This window comes from Mixophyes fleayi, chromosome 3 (genome assembly GCF_038048845.1).
Source record: "Mixophyes fleayi isolate aMixFle1 chromosome 3, aMixFle1.hap1, whole genome shotgun sequence".
NCBI classification, from domain to species: Eukaryota; Metazoa; Chordata; class Amphibia; order Anura; family Limnodynastidae; genus Mixophyes; species Mixophyes fleayi.
The window spans coordinates 98504533-98530236 of NC_134404.1; the positions used below are offsets into that span (position 1 = coordinate 98504533).

General features: G+C 39.3%; 1 protein-coding gene across 3 annotated transcripts in view; it reads left to right on the top strand.

Annotated features, from left to right (window-relative positions):
• Positions 1-25704, top strand: part of RSRC1 (arginine and serine rich coiled-coil 1) — a 242632-nt gene that overhangs the window by 74192 nt on the left and 142736 nt on the right. For all 3 annotated transcript variants that reach the window (XM_075202054.1, XM_075202052.1, XM_075202053.1), the window contains one exon: positions 17689-17740. In XM_075202054.1, coding sequence (XP_075058155.1) covers positions 17689-17740 — 52 coding nt within the window. The remainder of the gene's footprint in view (positions 1-17688; positions 17741-25704) is intronic.

Genomic DNA, 25704 nt, shown 5'->3' on the forward strand with positions numbered 1-25704 from the left:
TAGTGCCTAGGCCCCATATATCAAAATCTGAAAACTGCTCAGTTACTATATGCGCTTAATCTTAATGGTATCTCTGGATGTCAAGGGCATGCAGGAAATTAAATCGGAAAGTGCAGATAGACCTAAGAAGACATTATCTCTTGATGATTGCAGTTTTGATAGGTATTTCAGTGAATTTCATTTTCACAGAATGGTAGAAGATGAGTTAGCCAGCAGATTTTCTCATTTTTCTTACACATGATTTATGTGAGTTGAGTATAAAACTTTTTATGGGGAAGCAGTTACTGAAGATGAGAGGTAAATTAATGCACTGGGTTTCCATCTCGGCTCCATACACAAATGTCAGAGCTGTACGTACGTAATGGCTCCCATCATTATTCAGAGTTGTTTACATTCAAAATATGTAATGAAATCTGTTCAGAATAATGAGGGAAATAAAAGTTTAGAAAATTGTAAAGGTCATGAAGTTTGAGAAATGATGCAATGCTTCCAAAATAACATTTAGGCAATATAAATTACATTATTATGCACCATCTCTGCATTATGGGGACATGAAGATGAAGTGCTTTGGACTAGTAGAATGTTGTTAGCGCTCTCTGAAGTATGAGAATGTGTAAAATATGTCTGATTTTCATATTCCGTTTTTTGTTTGGGGGGTTTTTTTTTTTTTCACACATAAAGACGTTTCTCTCTTAGCTGCCATAGTATTTTTAGCTTTAAATCTTGACCAGAAGGATTTGGCCGAGATGTCTCTGCAATCTAATTTCCTCCTAAATTAAAACTAATTTACATGAGTGCATTAATGAGGCTTTCAGTGGTATTCAATGAGTTTATTTGACTTGGTAATAGATATTTTTTTTACAAGATTATTTCTAACCCGTGCCGTATAAATTCATGTTCCTTTTCATTGAATTAGATATAAGGATGTTTTTATCATGAACTAGAACAAAGAATTTACTTTTAATAAAATGGCTTTGTTGTGAGGTCAGCTGGAGTTTCAGCTATTGCTCTCAGAACTTGGTGGCCCCTATATTAAATGATGCACAGTAGGTTTTGGAAGTAAGTATAATTTAATGGATGCATTCTATCATTTGTGCTCGCATAATGTGTACTATTATTATCTGCCTACAGTTTTTCACTCATTTTTATCAATTTCCATAGTAAAGTACAACAATTTTGCCTAATTGGTTTAAACTAGGGTTAAAAAATAGCTGATGCTGTTCTCTGCTGAAGACATTGGAACGAGCTTGAGTTTTTAGAATTTTTTTTATTTACTAGAAGCATGAAGAAGATTTAAGCAATTCTGGATAAACATCTTAGATGTTGATGACTTGGTAGAGTACATTACTGTATGATGTATATTGTCAGGCTCTTACATGGCAGTATGTATGTGCTACTTATTCTAGTATGAAAATTCAGCACACAGTCATATAACATTCAATAAGTACATGGTGCCTACTGTTTTTCTGAGAACATAAAATAGCCACAATAACTTATTGCTGGAAACTGGGGGGAATCAAGCGGATGCTATGAAGCCAAAATCATGGTTCTCCAAACCATTACTGTTTGTGAAGTGATTTACTGAAAATGAGATTACAAGTTTATCCATATATCCAGGACACATAAATTACCATGAGATTTCCTCACTTGCATTCGTCTTCATATTACAAACCGCATTACTTTTAGAACCCAGAAATCTAGATTAAAGCTACCGTTTATCTTCAGCATCCAATTCAATGTAAATGTCTATCTCTGTGGTAAGAACAAGTAGTTCTCTACGCTTACGATTTGGCATTACCTGTAATGGCTATCAACCACCGTAGTGTTTCCAAAATACCACCTTTATTCTTATTCGTTTCTTTTAATTGAAAAGGACTTTTATTTTGTAAATGATGGAATTTCCTCTCTAGAACTATATGTAAGGTTCGGGCCAAACTGTCTTGTATCAAGATTAGATTTACTATGGTGACCAGATTACACAAGCTGCCCAGTAGAATCAGCATTGTCTAGAGAACAGGTGCAAAATTGAAAGGTTTGAGAGGCTACATTGATCATAGAGTAGTGGGACAGAATCTGTCTTTAGAGGAATAGTCCTTCTGCATTCCTTAAAACTTTATTGTGAATGTGGTAAGTAAATTGTCTTTCAGAACTTCTGTAGAGGAACTGTTATGTATTAATTCTCCCCTATCACTATACCATATTTCCACTGACAGGCGAGGACTCTAGGTTTTGATGACTTGGATCTTTTTCCTGGTCTCTTACATTGTTTTGGTTTGTGTTCTTGTTCTATAATGTACGCATTTAAATGTAGAGAAGAGGATTTAAATTTAATAAAACTATTATGATTAAACTTTGATTGTGTCACTTTGAGTAAATGTAGTGTCATATATTACATATATGCATAGAATGTTCTGCTCATATCCAAGGACATTTCATTTTCAACCTGTTTTTGAACAATAACCGACTCTGGTTGCTATGATCAACACCACCTTTTGTTTTTTTTTCATGTGGATCACTTCATCATGTACCTAACTATCATTAAAATGCTCCTGGATAAACAAGACACCTGATCTCTGAGTCAAAGCCCTACCTTCATGTACATGATAGCAGAGAATGGAGGGGGTATGTGAACATACATGCTAAGAGGAGGAGCTTCCAAAACCTCTTTGTTCAATAAGTTGCATGTCATGTGACTGTTGTTGCCATGGTAGACACATGACCGCAAACTGTAAATCGTTAATAGCATATTGTAGAGGAGAGTAAGGTAAATAACACCACCATGTGTATTCCAAGAGTAAACCACATTGGTTTATTTGTTTAAAAACTAAAAACCCAAATCCATTTTTTCATGGAATTACAGTTTTAATGAGTCCTTAAGACTCCTATCTCTGTTCCTTCTAACATGTGAGTACCTTGTATTGTCCATTACTCACAGCCATAAAAACATAACTTTCCCCCTCCCACATCTGCCAGCGATGTTTGCATACACTGTACACTATAACAGCTAGTTATTCTGGCCTTTAATGCAGTTCCTACTTACCTCTTCCGCAGGCTGCCCTGAATTCCCTGGATTATTCTAGCATGCTATAGTGCAGTAGCACAATAATCTATATTAAATGAGGGTATAGTTACATATTTTATGTAGATTTGAGTTGATTTAAAATCAACTTTTTCTTTTTGCTCATGTTTATTCTTTCTTTAAATGTTGCTGAAAATGACCGGACTACAGCTTTCATGGTGAGGAATACTCGTGTAACTTTCTGTTGTCCTGGGGCCATGGTTCAATTCTGATCAGGGCACTTTTTTTGATGTTTGTATATACCAACAGAACAGGTGGCAAGGGCAGGAGGTGACGTGATGATGCTATTACGTCACTGTGGCCCCGCCTCCTATGTAATGCAGAGATTCACAGCATTGCATAATGTGGGTGAGGGCTAATCATGCGATTTGTATCATCAAGCTCCACCTACTTTGGGATCCGGGAGGGTACCTACTCTTGCAGGAGTCTGGGGAGACTCCCCGAAATTCAGGAGCCTCCTGTAAATTCAGGGAGAGTATACAAGTATGGGTTCTATGTTCTCCCCGTGTTTGCATGGATTTCCTCTGTGCACTCTGCTTTCCTCCCACACTCCAAAGACATATTGGTAGATTAATTGGCTTTGGATGATGTTAACCCGTGTGTTTATGGCTATAAAATAACAAACCATTTCTTTTTTTGTCTCTTTAAGGAAATCTAATCATAAATACATTGTCTTTCAAAAACATGAACTCTTCATTTGTCCATGTTCAGAATTGTTTTATTGCTAAGAAATGCAAATTCTCTACAAAATATTCTTTCTGTCCCCATGGCTGGAAAAGGAAACCGGCAACAGGATTTGCTTCAGCTCAGATAAGTAGCTGTTGATTTAAGCTCTCAAGAAGTTAAGGGCTGTTGATATATCAGCAACAAGTGCCTGTTTACTCAGGGAAACTGTGAGTGAGAGGTCTCACTTTACCATGTTAATTGCAAAGAAAACATGTCCAGAAGAGCTGCGGTGTTCAACACATTTGATCTTATCCACAAAATCTATACATTTAAGTGGATTTAGAGCAAAACTAAGGATTTATTTAGTTGTTTATATATTTTAATTGTAATTATTCCATTTCTCTACCTAAAGAATGGCTTGTATGATTCATAGCTAGTTTGTGATGTGTTATTCTAAAATGTTAATTCATGGTGACTGTTCCATATTAATTTTAATGTAGCCAAGTGGAACTCATCTGTACTTTCTATCCCGTCACTTTATATCCATGTTCATATTACAGTTGTAGAACCATGCAATTTCCACTGCAAACATTAAAACAAAACAAAAAAATGATCAATACTAATATATACTCTGATATATAATTTAATTATATTTTGAAAATGTCTGTTGTCCACACACTGATCAGCCCAAGCAGCGGGCAGTATGGTCATTCTATGAGACTTTGTATGTCTGCATTCAGATTGCTGAAACACCAAGTTGTTAAGACAAAAAAGTGGGTAGCAGATTATTTACTAAATTGACTTCCACGTAACTTTAATATCATTCAAGTATGGCATAATTTGTCCATTATCTATTCTGCTAATGTTGTGTATATTTAACTTATAAGCATTTTGCACCCTTCATTATGAACTTAAAAAAATGCACAGTCTGTCAACAACTGTCTATAACATTAGGCCCCTCTGACAATGTCAGACTGCACTAAGAAAAACAAAAAAGCAGCTTCCATCCAGTTGCAGACGGCCTCTTTTCATCTTCGCCCACATTGTTCAGAGGAACGCGTCACACAGCCCTTCGTGTATAGTGAGTTGCCGAGAATTAATGTTCCCTGTGATAATGCCAATTCTTCCTCCTCTCCTTTAGAGCAAGTGGTTACATAGGTTTAAAACCTGAAGTTGGGAACTTAAGCCATGTTGAGTCTCACTGTCCCAATGTCTTTGGGGATTGAGACAAGTAGTGTCGAGAGATCATTCAGTCCTCTGACAAATGTAATTAAAGTAAGAATAAATGCTTCAACATTAAATACATACACAGAAATATCAAATTATAAATAAAACAAACCTATTAATAAATTTCTTGTTTTAATGGGGACTGCGTTATATTTTCTTTACAATGGATCTTGCTAGTGTACTTTTTCGAAAAGTGAAAATTATTTTCATTTTTGCTGTACAATATGTACCGTGTGTATGTGTGTGTATATATATATATATGTGTGTATGTATGTGTATGTGTGTAAATATACATACACAAACACATACTTTGTTGAAACCCCTTCTAATTAGTGTGTTTGGCCAGTTAAGTCACACCCATTGCTAACAGATGCATAAAATCAAGCATACAGCCATGTAATCTCATTGTAAGACATCAGCAGTTGAATGGGTCATACTGAAGAGCTCAGTGCCTTTCATCATGGCACTGTCATAGGATGTCACCTTTCCAACAGGTCAGTTCATCAAATTTCTTCACTGCTAGAGTTGCCCTGGTCAACTGTAAGTGCTGTTATTGTGACTTGGAAACGTCCATGAACAACAGAAGCTCAACTGTGAAGCAGTAGACAACACAAGCTCATTGAACAGGACTGCTGAAGCACGTCGAGCGCATAAATCGTATGTCCTCTCTTGCAACACTGACTATTGAGTTCCAAACATCCTTGAGAAGCAAAGACCGCTCGAGAACTGTTTGAAGGCAGCTTCATGGATTGAGTTTCTTGGGTAAAGCAGCCACACACAAGCCTCAGATCACTATGCTCAATACCAAATGTTGACTGGAGCGGTGTAGAGCATATATCTGTTGGACTTTAAACAGTGGAAACATGTTCTCTGGAATGACTGATCACGCTTCACCATCTGGCAATCTCAGTGATGAATCTAGGTTTGGCGGATGCCAGGAGAAATGTTTTTTCCTTTCTGAATGCATACTAACAACTGTAAAGTTTGGAGGAGTAATGGTTTGGGGCTGTTTTTCATGGTTTGACATTGAGTCCCTTTGTTCTAGTGAAACAAAATCTTAGAGCTACAGCACACAATAATGTTCTAGAGAGTTGTATGCTTACAACTTTGTGACAACATTTTGGGGGAGGCCCTTTCGTGTTTCTGCATGACAGTGCACTCATGCACAAGGAGATCCATCACTAAGGATGGCGGATGGGGTCGTGGAAAAAACAGGCTTGGATTTCACCCCTCAGGGATCTTGAAAATGTAATCATCCAAACAAGGAAGATCATTAAAATGGAAGGCCTGGCAGTAGGGGAGATGTGTAAAGAGGCTTGTTGCCAATCAAGTCCGATTGAAGTGCTTCTTGCAAGCCATTGTATATAGACGTAAATAGCACTTCTACCAGTAGTGTAAATAAAGCCACTATTTGTTGTAGTGTATATCAGAGGCTGTGTATTAAAGAAATGAATAGAATGCACAAAACACCTGGGGGTAAATTATCAAGCTGCAGGTTTGAAAAAAGTGGAGATGTTGCCTATCGCAACCAATCGGATTTTAGCTGTCATTTTGTAGAATGTACTAAATAAATAACTAGAATCTGATTGGTTGCTATAGGCAACATCTCCACTTTTTCAAACCTGCAGCTTGATAAATTTACTCCCTGTAGTGTTTATACTTAACATTGTCTACCATGGTCATGTTGACTCATACACAGGACAAGGACAGTGTTGTCACAGCAACTCAAACAATTGTACTGTAGCTTCAGCCTTTTGACCGGTACCCAATCCCCTTATTACACTGTCCTAAAGATGTGGGAGGAGCTTCAGCTGTCTGTCATGGAATAGGAAAGGAATACTTTACATTTTAACAGAGCTGCAGTGGAATGTCTGGTTAACCCTGAATATTTTATTTTGGTTTATATTTTAAAAATGTTATTTTGATGTTTAGCAGTCCTTTTAACTGAAATATGAAAAATGGACAAAGTGGGAATAAAAACCTCAAATTTTGTTTAACTGTTCAACAGATTTTGTTGGAAGCATTGTAAATCTTCTGTTATTTTTGATATGATTTAAGATTTTCACAACAAAATAAACACTGCTCTATTCAACTTATTTGTGCATATGTAAAATATATGTGACAGTTTAGTGGAATAATTATTTTCAGTGTATAGGTTTTGGCACTGGTACATTTATGTTCATTTCATGAAATATAATTGATATCCCTTTTTGGATGTTTATTTTACTCGCTCGGAGACCCTTGCACTATGTTAAAGGGGTTGTGAAACTGCTGGTGATGTGCAGATATAACTGATATTAAATTGCTGATGTTCGTAGCTTTCAAAATTGTGTTCTCTTGCTTATCTTTTTTTTTTATTTTGCACACAAGGTTAAATTGCCTAGGATGTCCCTGGTAACTGCTGCTTAAGCTTGTAAATTGCACATTTATGAAGTGGTGCAATTTTGGAATTAGTTTTTTTGGATTAATAATTATAATAAACATTTAATACTCTTGAGACCATGAGCATAGTTATACTGGTGATGTACACAAGCATGTTTCCATGTGTGGCCCTAAATCACGCTGGTGCCAGATAATGATCCTATGACCTGGCAGAATTTTGTCTAATGCTTAGGAAGCCAACCCACTGTTACGAGCTGCGTCGGTGCTCAGCCGCCGCGACTCACTGCTCAGCTGCGTCCCGGCCGTCTCCATGACGACCGTGACGTCACTTCCGGTATTCGCCCCGGCCGTTGCTAAGGCAGCAGTCGGGGCACTGTCCATTCTATTCCCGGCATCGGGCGCAGCCGGATCGGTCTAAATTTATCATTATTCACCTGGGTGCATATTACCTCCTCCTGGTCTCCTCTTGGCTAACCTGTGTATATAAGGCAGGGAGGGATTATCCTCCCTGCCAGTTATAGTGCTCAGTTACATGTCTGCCTGCCTGCTCCTGTTGCTTGTGCAACATTTGGATTGATTACAGTGTATGACCTTTTGCCTGGAACCTGGGCCTTGATTATTTGCTTGTTGCCCTGACCTTTTGCCTTGTTACCCGGACCTCCATTGATCGCTGCCATCCCTGACCATTTGCCTGTACCTGACTAAGTTTCCTGCTTCAGACCCTAAGGGGCATATTCAATTGACGGCGGGATCGCCGAAAATCCCGCGCTCGACAAATATTACCGTTAACACGGTAATAGCTCGCTGGATTTCAGCTCGCAGCTCCCTGAGCTGCGAGATGAAATCCAGCGAGTAAATTACCGTATTAACGGTTTTCCTGCGCAGGATTACTGTAATAACGGTAATATTTTTCGAGCGCTGGATTTTCGGCGATCCCACCGTCAATTGAATACCCCCCTAAGACCTTTGATGATCAGAAAACAGCTGAGTGGTCTGGCTATTAATAATTTCTGCTGTGACATGTAGATAGTAGGGTCAGAATTTGGCACAAACCACATGAATCCATGCATCCATCCTGTCTTGTGTCAATGATGCATGCTTGTGGTGTTTCTATAATGGTGTGGTGAATGTTTTTTTGGCACACATTAGACCCCATAATAATAATTTAGCATTGTTTAATTGCCACAACATATCTTTGTTGCTGACCATGTGCATCCCTTTATAGCTACAGTCTACCGATCTTCTAATGACTTCTAATTTCCAGCTTGGTAATGTGCCATGTAACGAAGCACATGTCATCTTAAGTAGGTTCTACAATGTGTTCAGTGTACTCCAATGGCCTCCACAGTCACTACATCTTAATCCAATAGAGCGCCTTTGGAAAGTGGCGGAACAGGAGATTCGCAGCATGAATGAACAGCCGACAAATCTGCAACTGTATATTGCTATCATGTCAACATGGACAAGAGTCAAAGGTGGAAAAGTTGTACATAATAAAGTGATCACTGAGTGTGTGTGTATATAGGTATATAATATCTATAAAAAAAATACAAAAGAACACAGGGCTTCCTAGTGCAATATTTGATTTGCAACCTTATTTAAAAAATAAATATATAGCTAGGTCTGGAAATATTTGGGCAGTGACAAAATTGTCTTATCTTTTGCTCATCACCACAATGGGTTTGAAATGAAGAAATTGAGATGCAATTGAAGTGCAAACTTTAAGCTTTAATTCAAGGGGTTGAACAAAAATATTGTATGAAACAATTAGGAATTGCATCCATTTTTATACAGACCTCTATTTTTAGGGGCTCAAATGTAATTGGACAAATCAATATCATCATTAATAAAAGGTATATTTTGAATACTTTCTCATGAATCCTTTGCAGACAATGACTGCCTATAGTCTGGAACCCATGGACATCGCTAAATGGGCTTCCTCCTTTGTTATGCTTTGCCAGGCCTTTATAGCATCTATCTCAATTTTGTTGTTTGTTCTTTTCGTCTTTAGTTTGTCTTCAGCAAGTGAAATACATGCTCGATCGGGTTGAGATCAGCCGATTGGCTCGATCATTGCAGAATATTCCACTTCTTTGCCTTAAACTCTTGGATTGCTTTCGCTGTTTGCTTTGGTCCATCTATAATGTGAAGCGCCATCCAATCAACTTTGCTGAATTTGGCGGAATCTGAGAAGACAGTATATCCCTATACACTTCAGAATTCTTCCGGCTGCTTCTGTCACATCATCAATAAACACTAGTAACCCAGTGTCATTGGAAGCCATGTATGCCCATGCCATGACATTGCCTCCACCATGTTTTACAGGTTATGATGTATGCTACGGATTATGAGCCATTCCAAGCCTTCTCCATACTTTCTTTCTCCCATCATTCTGGGCAGGGTGATATTGGCTTCATCTGTCCAAAGAATGCAGTGCCATCATCATCTATTTATAGCAGTTTTTTTTGATTGTTAAATCTAACCTGGCTTTTCTATTCCTGAGTCTTATGAATGGTTTGCGTATTTTGGTGAACCTTCTGTATTTGCTCTTGTGAAGTCGTCTCTTTATAGTAGACTTGGAAAATGCTATACCTACATCCTGGAGAGTGTTCTTCACTTGGCTGGATGTTGTAAAGGGGTTTTTCATTACCGTGGAAAGGATCGTCCACCACTGTTGTCTTCCATGGACGTTCAGACCTTTTTGTGTTTCCGAGCTCACCGTTGCTTTCTTATTACTCAGAATGTACCGAGCTGTTGATTTGGCCACACCTAAGGTTCCCACTATCTCTCTGATGGATTTTTGTTTGTTTTTGCAACCTAAGGATTGCCTGTTTCACTTGCATTGAGAGCTCTTTTAACTGCACCAGCTTCCAAATACAAATACAAATTCCAAACTTGGCAGACCTTTTGCCTTAATTGATAAAGAAATAATGAAGGAATAGCCCACATCTGTCCATGAAACAGCTTTTGAGTCAATTGTCCAATTACTTTTGGTCCCTTGAAAAAGAGGGGGCTGCATATTAAATAGCTGCAAGTCCTAAACCAGGGGTAGGCAACCTGCGGCTCTCCAGATGTTGTGAAACTACAAATCCCAGCATGCTTTGTCACCTATCTGCTTATTGATTATCTACTGGCAAAGCACGCTGGGACTTGTAGTTTCACAACACCTGGAGAGCTGCAGGTTGCCTACCCCTGTCCTAAACGCTTACTCCAATTTTGATATGAATATCCTCAAATTAAAGCTGATAGTCTGCATTTTAGGCCCAAATTATATAACCGTAACTCCAATATGTTTTTATAAACAGCTAAAATAACATAAATTGTGTCAGTGTCTATATATATATATATATATATATATATATATATATATATATACATACATACATACATACATACATACATACATACATACATACATACATACATACATATACACACCTAACTCTTTGTGTAAATGTGTATGTATATATGTGTGTGTATATATAGATATATGTTTATATAAAACGTGCGGCTACTGTCAGAAATAGCTGCTATAACATATGCACTGTAACTCATTTTCCCATAACAGCTTCACCTGCAATTTCCCACAACTGGTACCCACATACCCCTCAGTGTTTGATATGAAATGTCGAAATTCATAATGTCAACAACATAATGTTGACACTATTATAACGTCAACAGTCATGACGTCTACAAGTTGATAATGTCGGTACATATAAAACGTGTACAGTGTAATCGCGACATTCAAAATGTCAACAATGTAAAAAAAACCACAGTATATGTAAAAAATAAAATAGGCTAGTACTAGCAAAATCGGGGGAATAAAAATCGTGCCCTCCCATTTTACGATTACCAGCACTTGCCTTTGCCAGCCTGGGCTGGTGGCACTATAGGAGGGAAACCCACTGTCACAAATCGGGATCTTAGCCGCACTTACCTCATCCGCCGCTGTCATATCACGGCTACCTGGGTCCCTTCTGGTCATCTGCAGCATTCCCGTTCTCCACACCTTCATTTGTAAACAAACACATACTGTTTGTCCTGCTGCATGGGCACGGCCATCTTGGATGCAGTCAGGTGATCATTCCAAACCAACCAGATTCAGAAGCTGTGATCACATGAACTGATCAGCCAATAGTTGTTTGGGACATCCTATTTAAACCTGCTGCTGTGATCTGTTCATTGCCAGAACAACACACTTCTCTCCAGAGGATAGTTCTTGGCTTCAGTGTTCCTGTCTGCATTGCAAGTGCAGTGTTCCTGATTGCATTGCAAGTGCAGTGTTCCTGTCAGAATTACAAAGTGCACTGTTCCGGTCTGCATTACTAGTGCACTGTCCCTGTCAACATTTCTAGACTGCTCATTCCCCTGCTATATTCTACAATGAGCAAGAAGATCATCCAGGCTGCTAAGTTCTGTTTCACTCATGCTCCAGCTAGTCCCAAGGGTCCCGAATCGGATCAAGAAATTCAGACGACCGTGACACCCACAGCTTGGTGTCCCCCTGCCCTAGTGCAAAATCAACCCTAGGCTGGTCAGCACAGGGCTAGATTCCCAAAGGAGACCGGGTCCACAAGAAAAATGCGGACCCCCCCCCCCCCCCCCCCCAGGTTTAACCAGCCTCGTGCTGATAGCACTAGGGCTCTTCTCACATTCCTGGGGTGGTGGGTGTGGGGTCATAATAATTGTTTCTATTATAAAAAAAATATATATTTTGTCCCAGGTGCACTACAAGTCCCAGCAGACAAAGGCTGCCATTAAGTGTAAAAATGGTTTTAATTTAAATAAAAACACCCCTACACCACCCTCATTCACCTCATTCACCTCATTCACCCCATTCACTCTTTGTTCTCACCTAGATCCAGGCTCTACATTTATAGAGCCCGGTTTGGCATTATGACAGGGAGACCGGATCCCATGTATTGTATTTGAGGTATGAATAGGCTGGGGAGGGTGAAAACCAGGGGGTGGGGAAAACAGCAGTGGCCGCATGCATGAAGGGATTGATTTAGATATATACACATTATATATGTATATATATATAATATATATATATATATATCTCCAGAGTTTACCAACTTCTAAAGCCTTCCTAACAGTCCAGGTTTTAAGGATGTTTGTGCTTCAATACAGGTGATTTAATTAGCATCTCAATCACTTTGATTTAATCATCTGTGCACAAACATGGATATCCTTAAAGCCTGAAATGATAGGGGTGCTTGAGGACTGGAATTGGGGATCACTAGTGTAATCCCTTGCAGTAGGTTCCTGAACCACCTTTCTCTGTATGTTTATGTAAATCACTCATTGTTGCTTCCCATCTACAGTTTTACAAAGTATGTCGAAAGTTTTAAAATAAAATGTAAGAAATAAAACATGTAAGATTGTACACTAGTTGCTAGAATGTGTAATTTTTTATTTATTTATTTAGATAGTCCAAAGAAAAAGCACACAAAATAACACAATTGAGGAATGACAGAGTAAATATACCTTTGTATGAACAAACAAAGGTCAAGTGGCATTAAAAAGCATCAAGTATTGTTAACACATACAAAAACATATCAAACTAAAAGAACAGAGGAGGGTATAGTAGAAGCTAAAAGATAATAGTGGGGGTTAGGGTATAAGGGATGGAGTCAACTCCTGGAGCTGCTGTAGGTGGTAGTCAAATGGGGAACGCAATAGGCCCTTACGGAAGGGGGTTCAAGAAGAGATAGTACTGTCCTAGATGGATCCAGAAGGCGAGAGGACAGATCTATGGGTAGAATAGTAATCAAACCAAGTGAACCACTTCATCAGGGGGGGAAGAGGCAGAAGTGGAATATTTTAAACCTATGGTTTCCATCACATAGCTATGCTGAGTTTTTGCTATAATTTTGGAGAGGCAGGAGAGCCGGGCTCTTCCAGTATTGAGCGATGGCTGCTCTTGTAGCAATTAATATGTGTCCAGTGACATAACGGTGGTGAGCCGAAAAGTCCAGTAGATAGAGTTGAAGGGCCAGAGATGGATGCGGTGTAATAGACAACGAAGTTACTTGTCGTATTAGTCCAAAAACTTCGTCCTATAGAGATTTAATTTTGGAGCAGAACCAGAAAATATGAAAGAAGGATCCGGCTTCCTGGCACTCCCTGCAACAGAGCTGAGAAACAGAGGGACAAATTTTATGTGGTTTAACAGGGGTGTAGTATAATCTATGATCATTTTAATGATCATTTCTGAGTGATTGATACATTTGACATGGTGTAAACATCTTTGAAAACATGGTCCCATTCCTCATCGTTCAGGGACTGACCGAGATCAGTTTCCCATTGCACTTGGACTTGCAATTGACAATACTCGGGAACTGTAAAGAGACTTTGGTACGAAGCGAATATGCCCCCAGCGTGGGAATGTGAGTATATTAACCGCTTCACAAGCGGCAGGGTGGGGGGTGCGTGGTTGGTATGGACAGGATTGCTGCGACTGGATCCAATGACGTACCCGAAGGTATTTGTAGAAGTCCGCAGTCAGAATTTGGAAGTGCTCCTGAAGAGAGGAAAACGGGACCAGGATACACCCTGCTCAGAGGTCTGAGGCCTTAGTGACACCTCAGGAGATCCATGGACCCAGTCGCAGGTTAGGAATTGATGTCACCACCGCAAGAAGGGTGAGGGGAGGGAAAAGTCCTGAATGACCTTAACCATCTAATCCCAGCACGCTAATGAGTCTCTTAACACTCTGTGGATGGCCTAGACTTGCCATCTAGCCAAAGTAAGTCCTCTATCAGGAGCGGGGATACCGCTTGGCCTTCAATCAATCCTAGCTGCTTGTTGGTAAAGTTCCAGGTCGGGAGCTGCCAGGCCACCTCTTAATTTAAGTCGAAACAGATGTGAACGAGCCATTCTGGGGCCTTTTCCTCTCCACACACGACACTCATCAAAATTTGTTGAGTATTTGGCGAGGGACCAAGACTGGAATGGACCTGAACAGGTGTAGGATTTTTGACAAGAGCATCATTTTGAGTGCAACTATCCTCCTTAGCCACAAGACCTCATACTCTGCCCATGAGGTAGTAAGGGCTGTAAATTGTTGCAGGAGAGGGGTATAGTTACAGTCTATAAGGTCTTTAGGGTGGATATGGATTCCCAAGTATTTAAGAGATGAGGAGCACCAGTGGAATTTGTAAGTAGATTGTAGTGAGAGAAGTCTAAGTGGCACTAAACCCACTCCCATAGCTTCGGACTTGGAAGGATTTACTTTGTATTAGGAAGCCTCAGAGTATGCTCCAAGGGCTTCCTGCAAGGTAGGTAAAGACGCCTCCGGCTCTATCAGGAATAAAAGAACATCGTTTGCGAATAGGCAGATCTTATGATGGATGTCCCCAATCCTAGTGCCGGGCACTTAAAACTCACCTGTTCCTCAAGGCCTACCAACCATTCATTTAACCTCTCATCTCTTCTGCTCATCCTCCCTTGACCCCTCATCTCTCTCCCCTTTGATTCACTGGCTCCCTTTTGTGCCTGACTTTGTTTACCCTCCCTTAGGATGTAAGCAGGGCCCTCTTCCCTTCAGTCTCCATACCTGTTCTTCTGCTCCGTCTCTACTGTATCTGCCCTCCCGGAGTTTCTGAAGTACTGGTACTGTGTGTTTATTGTTCTCTACTGTTCTACCCTGTATAGTCTACTGTATAGTCTACTGTTTGTACTATGTGCGGCGCTGCGGAAACCTTGTGGCACCCTACAAATAAACGATAATAATAATGGTGGACGTTGTCTGAATCCGTTCCGCGAGGGGCTTCATTGCCAGTGCAAAGATGAGCGGAGACAGCGGGCAGCCCTCTCTGGTTCCATTGGGGATATCAAAAGGGACAGACAAGAATCCATTACTGAGGATTCTGGCTGAGGGACTACTGTACAGAGTACAAATTCCCTGGTGGATGAAGCCACTAAAGCCAAACCTTGCGAGGACACCCTGCAGGTATTCCCAATGAATCCTGTCGAATACCTTCTCTGCGTGTAGCGATAGTAACAACAGAGTTTGGGCCCGAAACGTGTGGGTAGACAATATATTAAGAATCCAACGTGTATTGATTTGTCTTCCAGGTTGTTAGTCTGTAGGTTGGAATCTAGTGCTTCACTCAGAACTCATTTTCCAATATCCTCCATCAGGACATATTCAGCCATGCTGCGCCAGGGGCAGGGGGGGAGAATCTCTAGCAGGGGCCTCCAAGCACCAAGTTAATGGAGCATTGTCTGACCATGTACTAGGCATAATTGTAATGTTAGAAACCCGCTGAAGAGACGAGAGGAGATCTATATGAGAAAAGGAGTTGTGCATCGGGGAAAAGAACGTATAATCCCATGGTGTTCTGCTGTCCAAACGTCATATAGATCAACTTGAGCAAGAAGCTGAGCAAATTTCTGGGCCAGACAGATAGCAGGAGAAGAGACCCGGGCCGCGGCATGTTACACCATTATTTTGCTGTTGGCTAACTGCTTGAACATTTTCATACTGTAGATGGAGATGAGCTTTAAATTAGTGCCAGAAAATAGGTACATTCTGCTGGCAATATTTTACACAAAATGATGCACGTTACTTTCACAAGCTCTGTTGACTTTTGAAGTTTAACTGTAAAATAGTTTATATGTTGATGGCATTATATATATTTATTTAAAAGAATAAAATATTTTCAAGTAGTTTTATAACAAGTCTTTTGGAAAGGCTTACAGACTCTGCAATATTTCAAAGCCATCTCAAGGCCAAAGAAAATGTGTTGGGGGTTTTTTATGCATTCTCTCAGTGATTGTGCAACCCATCTTTTTCTGATATCTAGAGCTGCAGGTTTTCTTTTGTTTTGGTAAATATTTAATTTCAATGATGTTGCCAGTGCAATCATAACATGCTTCATTTACATGTAGACTATTTGTATTTGCTTTATGGGGGGGTGCATTTTTTAATAAGCGGCTGTTGTACAAAAGTGGTTAACCTGTTTAAGAAATGCTTATACTAGTTGGCAATAGAAAGGGTAATAACAATAATTTGCAGTCTTATCGTCATTTGGGGGTTGTGAGTTAAAAAACATAGTAGTGTAAAAGTCACCTTTAATCATCCATAGTAAGTTATATTTCAATGTAGGGTCATTAGCATCTCTCTGCCCAGCTCCATTGTTTATTCTGCAAGAGTGTTACTCACCTGTTGAGCCAGGTTCTATATACATTATTAGTCAGACTTCACTTAAAATTTAATAGTATATTGAACCCAATTAATTGCTGTATGTTTTGCAGCACAATGAAAAGTAAGCAATCATGGAAAAAGCTACATATTGAACTTTCTGCAAAAGTTACACACTGGCTTCAAAGCTTTTTAAACAAAATACAAATGTGGTTACATCACAACAAAATAATGATTTGCACCCGTAAGCCAAGTATACAGAAAAATAACACAATCTAATGATTTTCGCCTAAAGACTTTGTGAATCACCAGATAACTCTGTTTAACAAAACTGCATTTCCTACAGGTAATCTTGTACTACATAGGTATTTATCTGATCCTCCTTTTCTGCCACATATAAGAGAAAATCTCATCATCACAGCATTCTTCTTTAAATGTAACTTGAAAGCAGATAGTATCTATTTTTTTAATGATAAATATTTAAAATGATATGTCCCCATTAATTGTAATTACATAAGATAACCTGTGTACCTTTTATTTTTGATTAAAAGGATTTATCTGGCTTGGTTTTTAGGAGTCATGAATGTATTGAGTTTGATAATCATTGTTTTTTTTATTTTTTATTTACTGCGTATGTTTTTATTTATTTTTACTTATATCATACTATTAGAGAAACGTAAATATTTTGAAAGCTTCATGAAAAATGTTGATAAGACAATTTTAAAGATTTGAAAACAATTACTTATTTATATTTTATTTACAATATTTATTGAATACTGGTATGTACCAGAGTAGTGTTTATTATTCTTTTTTTCTTTTTAAAATAATTGTCTCTAACATAGAAGCAGAGAATGCTGAGGGCAGATAAACATGCAGCATCAAATTGCAGCAATGTATTTCTTTTTTTATTTAAAGAAAACAATTGTAAGAGAGGGGTGGGCCAATTTACATTGGACAGAAGTGCATACATACTAATAATTAAATGGGATAGTCTAATACAATAGGTTACGGCTAGGAAATAAGGAGGTTGCATAATAGTGATGGTCTTGCATATAAATTAGGAGGGTATGTTCTTTTATGGCTGTTTTGGTCTATCTCTGTGCTGTTTCTTCTGTATAAAAACACAGTGCCTTTGATTAGTACCATAATGTATGGTAAATATGCTTTTTGTCTTTGTTTTTAGACTCCCGCTGAAAAGGCCAAAGCAACACTGCAGATGGTTCTCCAAGCTGCTGGTGAGTGATGGTAGATGAAGGTTTACGTTTGTGAGACTGAAATAATTACCGAGCAGAAACTACATTCTGTAATGCACCTCATTATAAGGCTGTATTATGCACTGGTTCTGCGGCAAACTCTATTTGTGTCATTAGCTTAAAGAAGAAAGGAGCTAATTTAAAAGAACAATGACAAGAAAAGTAACAATTATTTGCATTCTTGTTGGTATAGCAATTATAGGATAAGGTTACAATGCAGGTGTCTCTGCAGGGCATGTAAAGAGATTTCCTAACGCCAGTAAAGGGGATGACCACTTTCACAACATGACTAGGGTCGCATGCAGCTTAGAAACCGTAAAATGGCATTTCGGACACACTATATGTTTTTGTTTATCAGTCTATACTATCTGTCATGTGTTGAAATGTACCTGAACTTTTATTATAAACTTGTGCATAGGTACTAAAAGTTTGCTGTAACCAGATTTTTTTCTTTTTTCAGCACTGTTTAAAATATGAAAGCAATAGCCTGGGTGATTTGGGTTACAGTACCTTTTCTGCATAACATCTGTACCAGTTTTATTAAATGTCACCATGCTTTATGCTGGTTTCATACAAGCACTTCCTGCACTCAGAGCATAATTGCACAAGGAATATGGGAGAAAGCCTTCATGTGACACCAGCATATATCCATATTTTATAAGCTGATAGTGACGTGTCACCTAAAACTAGATTTGATTGGCCAGTTTTTCATCTTCTTGTGAATCATTTATTAAACAGGAAAACATGCTTTATCCTTGCATTTATACCAATGTTGAACATAAATAACAGTATGAACGTTATATTTTGAAGAATTATTTCTTCTGAGTTGCGTTAAAAAGTCTATTGTTATTCATTGTATACTGTCCTCTATAAAAAAAAAAAAAAAAATCTGGTAAAGGGACCATAAATGGTGTGAATAATGCAAACAATGTTTGTGGTGATACAGAAAGTGAACTGTACTGTCTTATCTTTGTTGGTTATTGGAAGTACTCAAAATAGTTACATTATCATTAGTTTTGTCCTTTCCGTCCTCACTGGATCTTCCCATATCTCTGAGAATACCCATATAGCACATGTCTCTGCCTTGGTCAGGTTAGTTTCAACATAACTTACAGCAGATGTCTGTTACAAGTTTACAGCTGCCATTAAAAACAGCATTTCTGTTATCATTACATTTCTTTACTATTAGTGTAAACTGCAGAGAACTGCCTACTTTATTGAAGATAAGCATAACAGTTTGCATTCAGTCTGAATTGAGTACATTTTCCATGTATAAATATATGAAGTGCGACTATAGTGTTTGAGATTTTTGCTTTGTTTTTTGATCTGTAAAATAGTGTACAATTGTACTTGTCAAAGCATCAGAAAAGAAACTATATTTTGGGGTCACTGAATTTCCTAAGGTTCTGTTTGTGGAGCCATTTGCAGTGTTCGGCTGATAGTTAAATTTTTGGCTAATCTTTTCACAGATCTTTTAATTATTGTTTCAAACAAAAAGCGGTTTAAGAATTTTTTTTTTATGGGTACAAGAAGAATTTTAGATTGTAACTGTATCCAAAGTGCTGTTGTTTTTCTGTATTGTGTATTACTTTGTCAGTAAAACTTGTTCAAAATTCTAAACCACTTCAGTGTTGCTGAATAACTTTATGTATCTTTTTAAAGGGATCTCAGACATCATGTAACAAATATTTTTTTTAAAGTGTATGTTGTCAGAAAAATGAACTTTAAAAAAAAATCTCACAGCCATTAGATAAAGGAAACATAAGAAAGTGTATAGGATGTTATCAATAGAGATGGGATGAAATCATAGTGGTAGAACGGTGGCCTAGTGGTTAGCACTTCTGCCTCACAGCACTGGGATCATGAGTTCAATTCCCGACCATGGCCTCATCTGTGTGGAGTTTGTATGTTCTCCCCCTAAATCACAGGTGCATGCTGCAATATGACTACTTTGACAGCCAAGGAACACTAAATAATCTGCATATTTCTGTAGCATTGGAGTTTCTGAAAAGATTAGACAATCCCCATTTATGCCAAGTTGACTCTTTCTAAACCAGAAGTGGCGACGTTCCACTTTACATGATCTTAGGGCTCTCAGGGTTGCCTCTGAGAGCCTTTAGATCTGTGTTACTAGATCAAACATCTGCACATGTCAAAGGGTCTGGATGGAAAGTAACTGTTCTAAATAATCAAGGATTTTACAGATTACCATTTCAGATTACACATAGCAATAATATGAAGGTAAAAACATATTTTGATCTATCCCTTTTCAAAATTATGCCATTTTAAATGTTAATTAGGCAGATTATTTCTGTTATTATACCTTACAATCAACTCTTCCTCTATTTCCTACTTTCATACCTTTAAAACATTTAGTATATTACATTTCAATATACAACCAATTCTTTTCCTCTTCTTTTTTTTTTTCTTTTCCCTTTCAGCTAAAGTGAGGTTGTCTATTGATACAGCTTGCAAATTTTCACATCTTTTCCAATAAAGTTTCCAAATAGCGTTATATTTCACATTTTCAAATATATGCATTATTCTCCATATCTTTAATATGCTTCTGAAGCGTATAATTATAAAATAGATGTGACAGCCCAGCCCTCAAAAAGAATAATTTGTTTATTCTCCTCACAGCTGTCACCCCTCATTTCTTTAATTTAACACCTTGAAATGTATTAAAGATACAATGAGATATATATCATTTTGGCCTCGGTGCTTTGGATTTTAAGATATGTGTAAAAAAATATTTTGACACCTTAATATGTTAAAAAATGCCCCTAATTCTGAAGTTGGGTTTATAGGATTTATTCCTCTAGGAATGGTATTTGCTACAGCATAGTTGAAGAATCCGTTTTGCTTCACACTTCTGCACATAACTAGCATCCTGATTGTTCCTGTTCAGTCTGACCATTCAGCAGGTTATAACTCTCATTCTGTAACGTGTCCGTTATTCCTGGACAATCGGGTCTTTTACCACTGATCAGAAAGCCTAACAGCAGGGAACTGTCCACTGGCCTCACAAACAGCGCTAGATTGATAACATATTAGCACAAGGTAATGCATCATATTCCAGCTGCAACCCAAATAAGTAGTCTCGAGCAATTTGTCATAGCTGAAAAATCAGTAGGGGCAAAACTTTAAAAGCTGATGCTGCCCCTGAAAATTAGGGACAGTTGAAAATTGTCCCAAATGTACACTTTTAGTAGGAACCATTGGTTTAGAATAAGGACGTACAACCTTTGGTTCAGGGCCGAAATTATAATCCAATAACCTTTTTGTTCATGTCAACTGATTCTGAAGTATGTGCTGCAACAATGTAAGGATGCTACAGTCATTAAATAATGGCTGCTGTATTGCTGTGCAGTACAGACAGTGGTAATATCGGATAAGCAATTCTACTAATGTGTTTGTCTTTAGTAATAGACTAGTATATAAACTTGTTGAATCGGGTGTTTGACAGCAGTTTGTAGCCTATTCCAACTAGGAAAGCAAATAAAAGTAGGATCATAGTAAACAAAGTAATAAAAAATTAAATACCATGATTTGATAAGTATTTATCCTTTTTCTTCAGTACTTAGTTGTTTGTACCTCATTTGACAGCTATTACAAACAGCCAGCTATCTTTTTAGATACGTTTTTATAAAATGTTAATGCTAAGCAATATTTGCCATATTTTCCTTCCAATATTGCTTAAACTGGGTCATGTCAGTTGGTGAATGCTGATGAATTGTAAGGCTGAGCTCTTGCCATAGATGTTCAATGGGATTAAGATGAAGTCTATCTAGGATTTTCTATGTTTTAAAACAGTCTAGTGTTGCTCTTGCTGTGTTATTTGGATCATTGTCCTGTTGAGTTCCTCTCCAGTTTGAACTTTTTGACAGATGGTTGCTAGGGTTTTATCTAGGATTTGTCTGTGGTCTGCACTAATTCAAGATAGCCAGTCCCTGCCATGGGAAATGCATCACCATAACTTGATACTACCACCATACTTCATGGTTGGGATGCAGTCTTTGATTTGCACCATACATACTGCTTTATCATTCAGGCCAAATATTCCACATTAATTTAATGATACTATAAGAGTTTTTCTCACATTTAAGTAGTATCTTCTAGAGAATTTGCATACCTTTTGCAGACTGATATGTTTTTTTTCCAGCCAGACATTCTTCCTTGTAATCTTGTAAATTGATGACCCACGTACATAATTTTCCATCACAGCCACTGACTTCTGTAGCTTATTCAGTGTCACTGTTGACTTAAGGGCTGTCCTTGTACAGCAACTAAGTTTAGAGGGGTGATCCTGATCCAGGCAGTGTGGCTGTAGTGTCTCTAAGTCTTGTACAACAGAATGTTCTGCTGAATGTTCAATGCCTTTACCAATGCTCTTGTACCCAGATTTACACCTCTTTATAACTCTAAATGTAATTCCACATATAAGTGTTTTGGAATTCTTCTGCATCTTCATTTTGAGCCTACTGTCCCCGAATTTCGGAAATCGTCCCGGACTCCTGGAAGATTAGGCTACCCTCCTAGGTCCCACCTCTCCCACTTTTAAAGAGGGTGGGGCCTTGATGACATGGTTAACATCATCATGGCAGCTCCCCAGGTCCTGCAAGTATATTATTATTCCTTTTTTCTTTTTTTGGGAAGTCTCTACCGTACTGCAAGACTTATCACTGCCACATACACAGCAATTATATTGTTTTGCAAGAGTTGATTTTAGGGTTATATGTTCATTAGAATCTCCATAGCATAGTTTATCCATGTATATTATGTGTTTTGTATGTAAGTATTGTAGCAATGTGTAATTTTAAAATGTAAGGTCACTGTTTATTTCTTGTAGCTCTCCATAATAAATCCCTGTAACCATCGTACATTCAGCAGGCTTCCCAGAGGATTTCATCTTGTGCCTGTGGTGCTCAAAAACATAGCATCTCTGAGTCATATTTTATTTTGAAATGGAAACGGCTATTTTGAAGGGAGTCTTATAACCAAGGTTACTTACTTTTTTTTATACACTTGTTATACTATATACCCATTAGGTGAAAGTGGGCTTTGTTCTCTGCTATATTATGTATATAGACCCATAACATGGTTGCCATATACTTGTATACATGAAACTAGATTAGGCATACATCCCCATTAAAGAGATTATGAACTGTAATACACAGATCCTGGGCAGCTAATCCCTGCTGGACTCAACGGAATGTGATGTAATTACCCCCCCTGTTGATAGGGCCACAACTGGTCCAACCTTGCCCACTATGGGATACACTAATGAAATGTCATTGTTTTGTTCTTACTCAGCTGTGAATATTTTTCCTTAAATGTCCTCCCATCTTATCTGTATTATACTCTGAGTTGAGTAGAAATAATCACATGCAGAATTGTGGATTTCCCCCCCACAAAAATACAGTATTTGTTGCAGAATATTATACAAGAAATCTATATATGTAGTGAAATTATTATATAATTATTTTATCAAAGCAGGAGAGGAGTGGCCCAAGAAGAAGGTGGGCGGAGTAACTGGAGAGCAAAGTTAAAAGTGGTGGAAACAGGAGGAGAATGGTGCTTTATGGAGCTTACATTCTAAAGGGAAGGGAAGACATACCAAAGACACAAGGGCTGGAATGGGGACAGAGTCACATGGAGGGAGAGAGGAAGGGGGAAAAAGGGATGAGAGGGGGAGGTAACTGACAAGGTGGGAAGTTAAGCGGATGAGTGGTTAGTTTTTAAGAAAAGATGGGTTTTTAATGCCCGTTTGAAGCTGCACAGATTGGGGAGATCATATGTTAGTGAGTGAGATCGTTCCAATGTAAGTGGGCAGCGCGGGAGAAGTCTTGAATACGTTGAGTGAGAAGAGTCAATTAAAAGGGAGGAGAGGCGACTATCATTGGCTGATTGCAGAGGGCGGGATGGAGTATGAATAGAGATGTAGGAAGCAGTGGTGTTGGCAAGGGCCTTGTGTGCGAGGGTGAGGAGCTTGAAAAGGATTCTGTAGGTGAAGGGAAGCCAGTGTAGGGTTTGGTAGAGGAGGGAGACAGAAGTGGAGCGGCGAGGAAGGAACATAAGCCTAGCAGCAGCATTGAGTACAGTTTGAAGAGGAGCGAGATGAGAGTGGGGGAGGCCAGTAAGGGGAAGGTTACAGTAGTCCAAAACGAGAGATGATCAGAGAGTGGATGAGATAATTGGTGGCATCCTGGGAGAGAATGGGCTGAATGTGAGCAATGTTACATAACTGGAAGTGGCAGGACTTGGCAAGAGAATGAATCTGTGGGGCAAAGGAGAGAGGGAGTCGAGGATGACACCCATCCATGCAGGGAGTTTGGGAACAGGTGAGATAGAGGTCGTAGGGGGAGGAGATTCAAGATGGATGAAAGTCACTGAGTTCAGTTTTAGCAATGTTAAGTTTAAGAAATCTAGAAGGCATCCAGGAGGAGATGGCAGAGAGGCAGGCGGACACCGTTGAGAGGAGGGAGAGAAAGAGATCAGGAGATGAGGTAAAGTTGAGTAGCATCAGTATACAGGTGGTACTGGAGGCTGAAGGAGCTGATGAGTTCACCCAGGGAGGAGGTCTATAATGAAATGAGTAATGGTCCAAGAACAGAACCCTGTGGAACCCCAACTAGAAGGGTGGAAGAGGGGGGAGAGAGAACCAGAGGTGGAAACAGAGAAGGAGTAGTCGCCAAGGTAGGAGGCGAACCAGGAAAGGACGCTGGTAGAGAGGCCAATGGATTGGAGGGTGTGAAGCAGGAGTTAGTGGTTCACGGGTGTAGAAGGCCGCGGAGAGGTCCCACTAGGAAAACAAGAGAGAAAAGGCCCCTGACTTTAGCCGAGAGGAGATCTTTGGTGACCTTAGCCAGGGCAGTTTCAGTGGAGTGGACGGAAACCTGATTGAAGAGGATCAAGGAGGGTGTGTTCAGAAAGGTAAGTGGTGAGATGGTTGATGAGCCTCTCGAGTATTTTGGAGGCAAATGGGAGAAGAGAAATGGGGTGGTAGTTAGAGAGTGAAGTGGGGTCAAGATTAGGTTTCTTAAGAATGGGTAAGATTAGAGCATGTTTAAAAGAAGAGGGGAAGATGCCCGTGCAGAAGCACAGGTTAAAGAGGTGGAAACAGGTGGTTGGAGGAAAGGGAGCGAAGGAGGTGAGAGTGGATTGAATCCATGGAGCAGGTTGAAGGGGGAGAGGAGGAAATGAGAGAGTGGACTGACTTCATCACCTGAGGTAGGGCGGAAGGTATAGGAGCTGGGGGAAGAGGAGAGTTGAGTAGGGGGTTTGTCAGGAGAGTTAATGGAAAGGAAATTTCAGGTCTGATGTACTCTATTTTAGAGATGAAAAAGGAGAAAAAGTCAGCTGCAGTTAAGTAGGATGGGAGAGGAGTAGGGGGGCTGGACAGGAGTGTGTTGAAGGGTAGTGAAGAGGCGGCAGGAGTTAGAGGACTATGAGTAGATGTGGGATTTATGGAAAGTTTGTTTAGCTAGGGTGAGGGCAGAACTGTGAGATGAGAAGATAGACTTGAAGTGGAGAAAATCAGCCAGGGAACGAGATGTGCTCCAGTGGCGTTCAGAGGTACATTTTTGGAGGAAGCTGGTAAATTTGAAGTGCCACGGTTTGGGTTCGGAGCAGTGAAGGTGACCAGAGTGGGCAAGGGTGACCGCATCAAGAGCGATGGTGAGGGTGTTGTTGTAGTGGGAGGCCGCCTGGTTTGGGCAGGCCTGAGAGACTAGGGGGGGAGAGGAGAGTTTTAAGAGAAGAGGACAGAATAGCAGGATCGAGAGTGTCTAGGTTGCGTCTAGACTGGGTTGATTTGTGCGTGGGGAGGGGTGCAGGAGTCGAGGAGAGAGAAAATGAGAGGAGATGGTGATCAGACAGTGGGAAGGGAGAGATGGTGAAGTCTGTAAGACCACATAGGTGGGAGAAGACAAGGTCAAGGGAGTGAC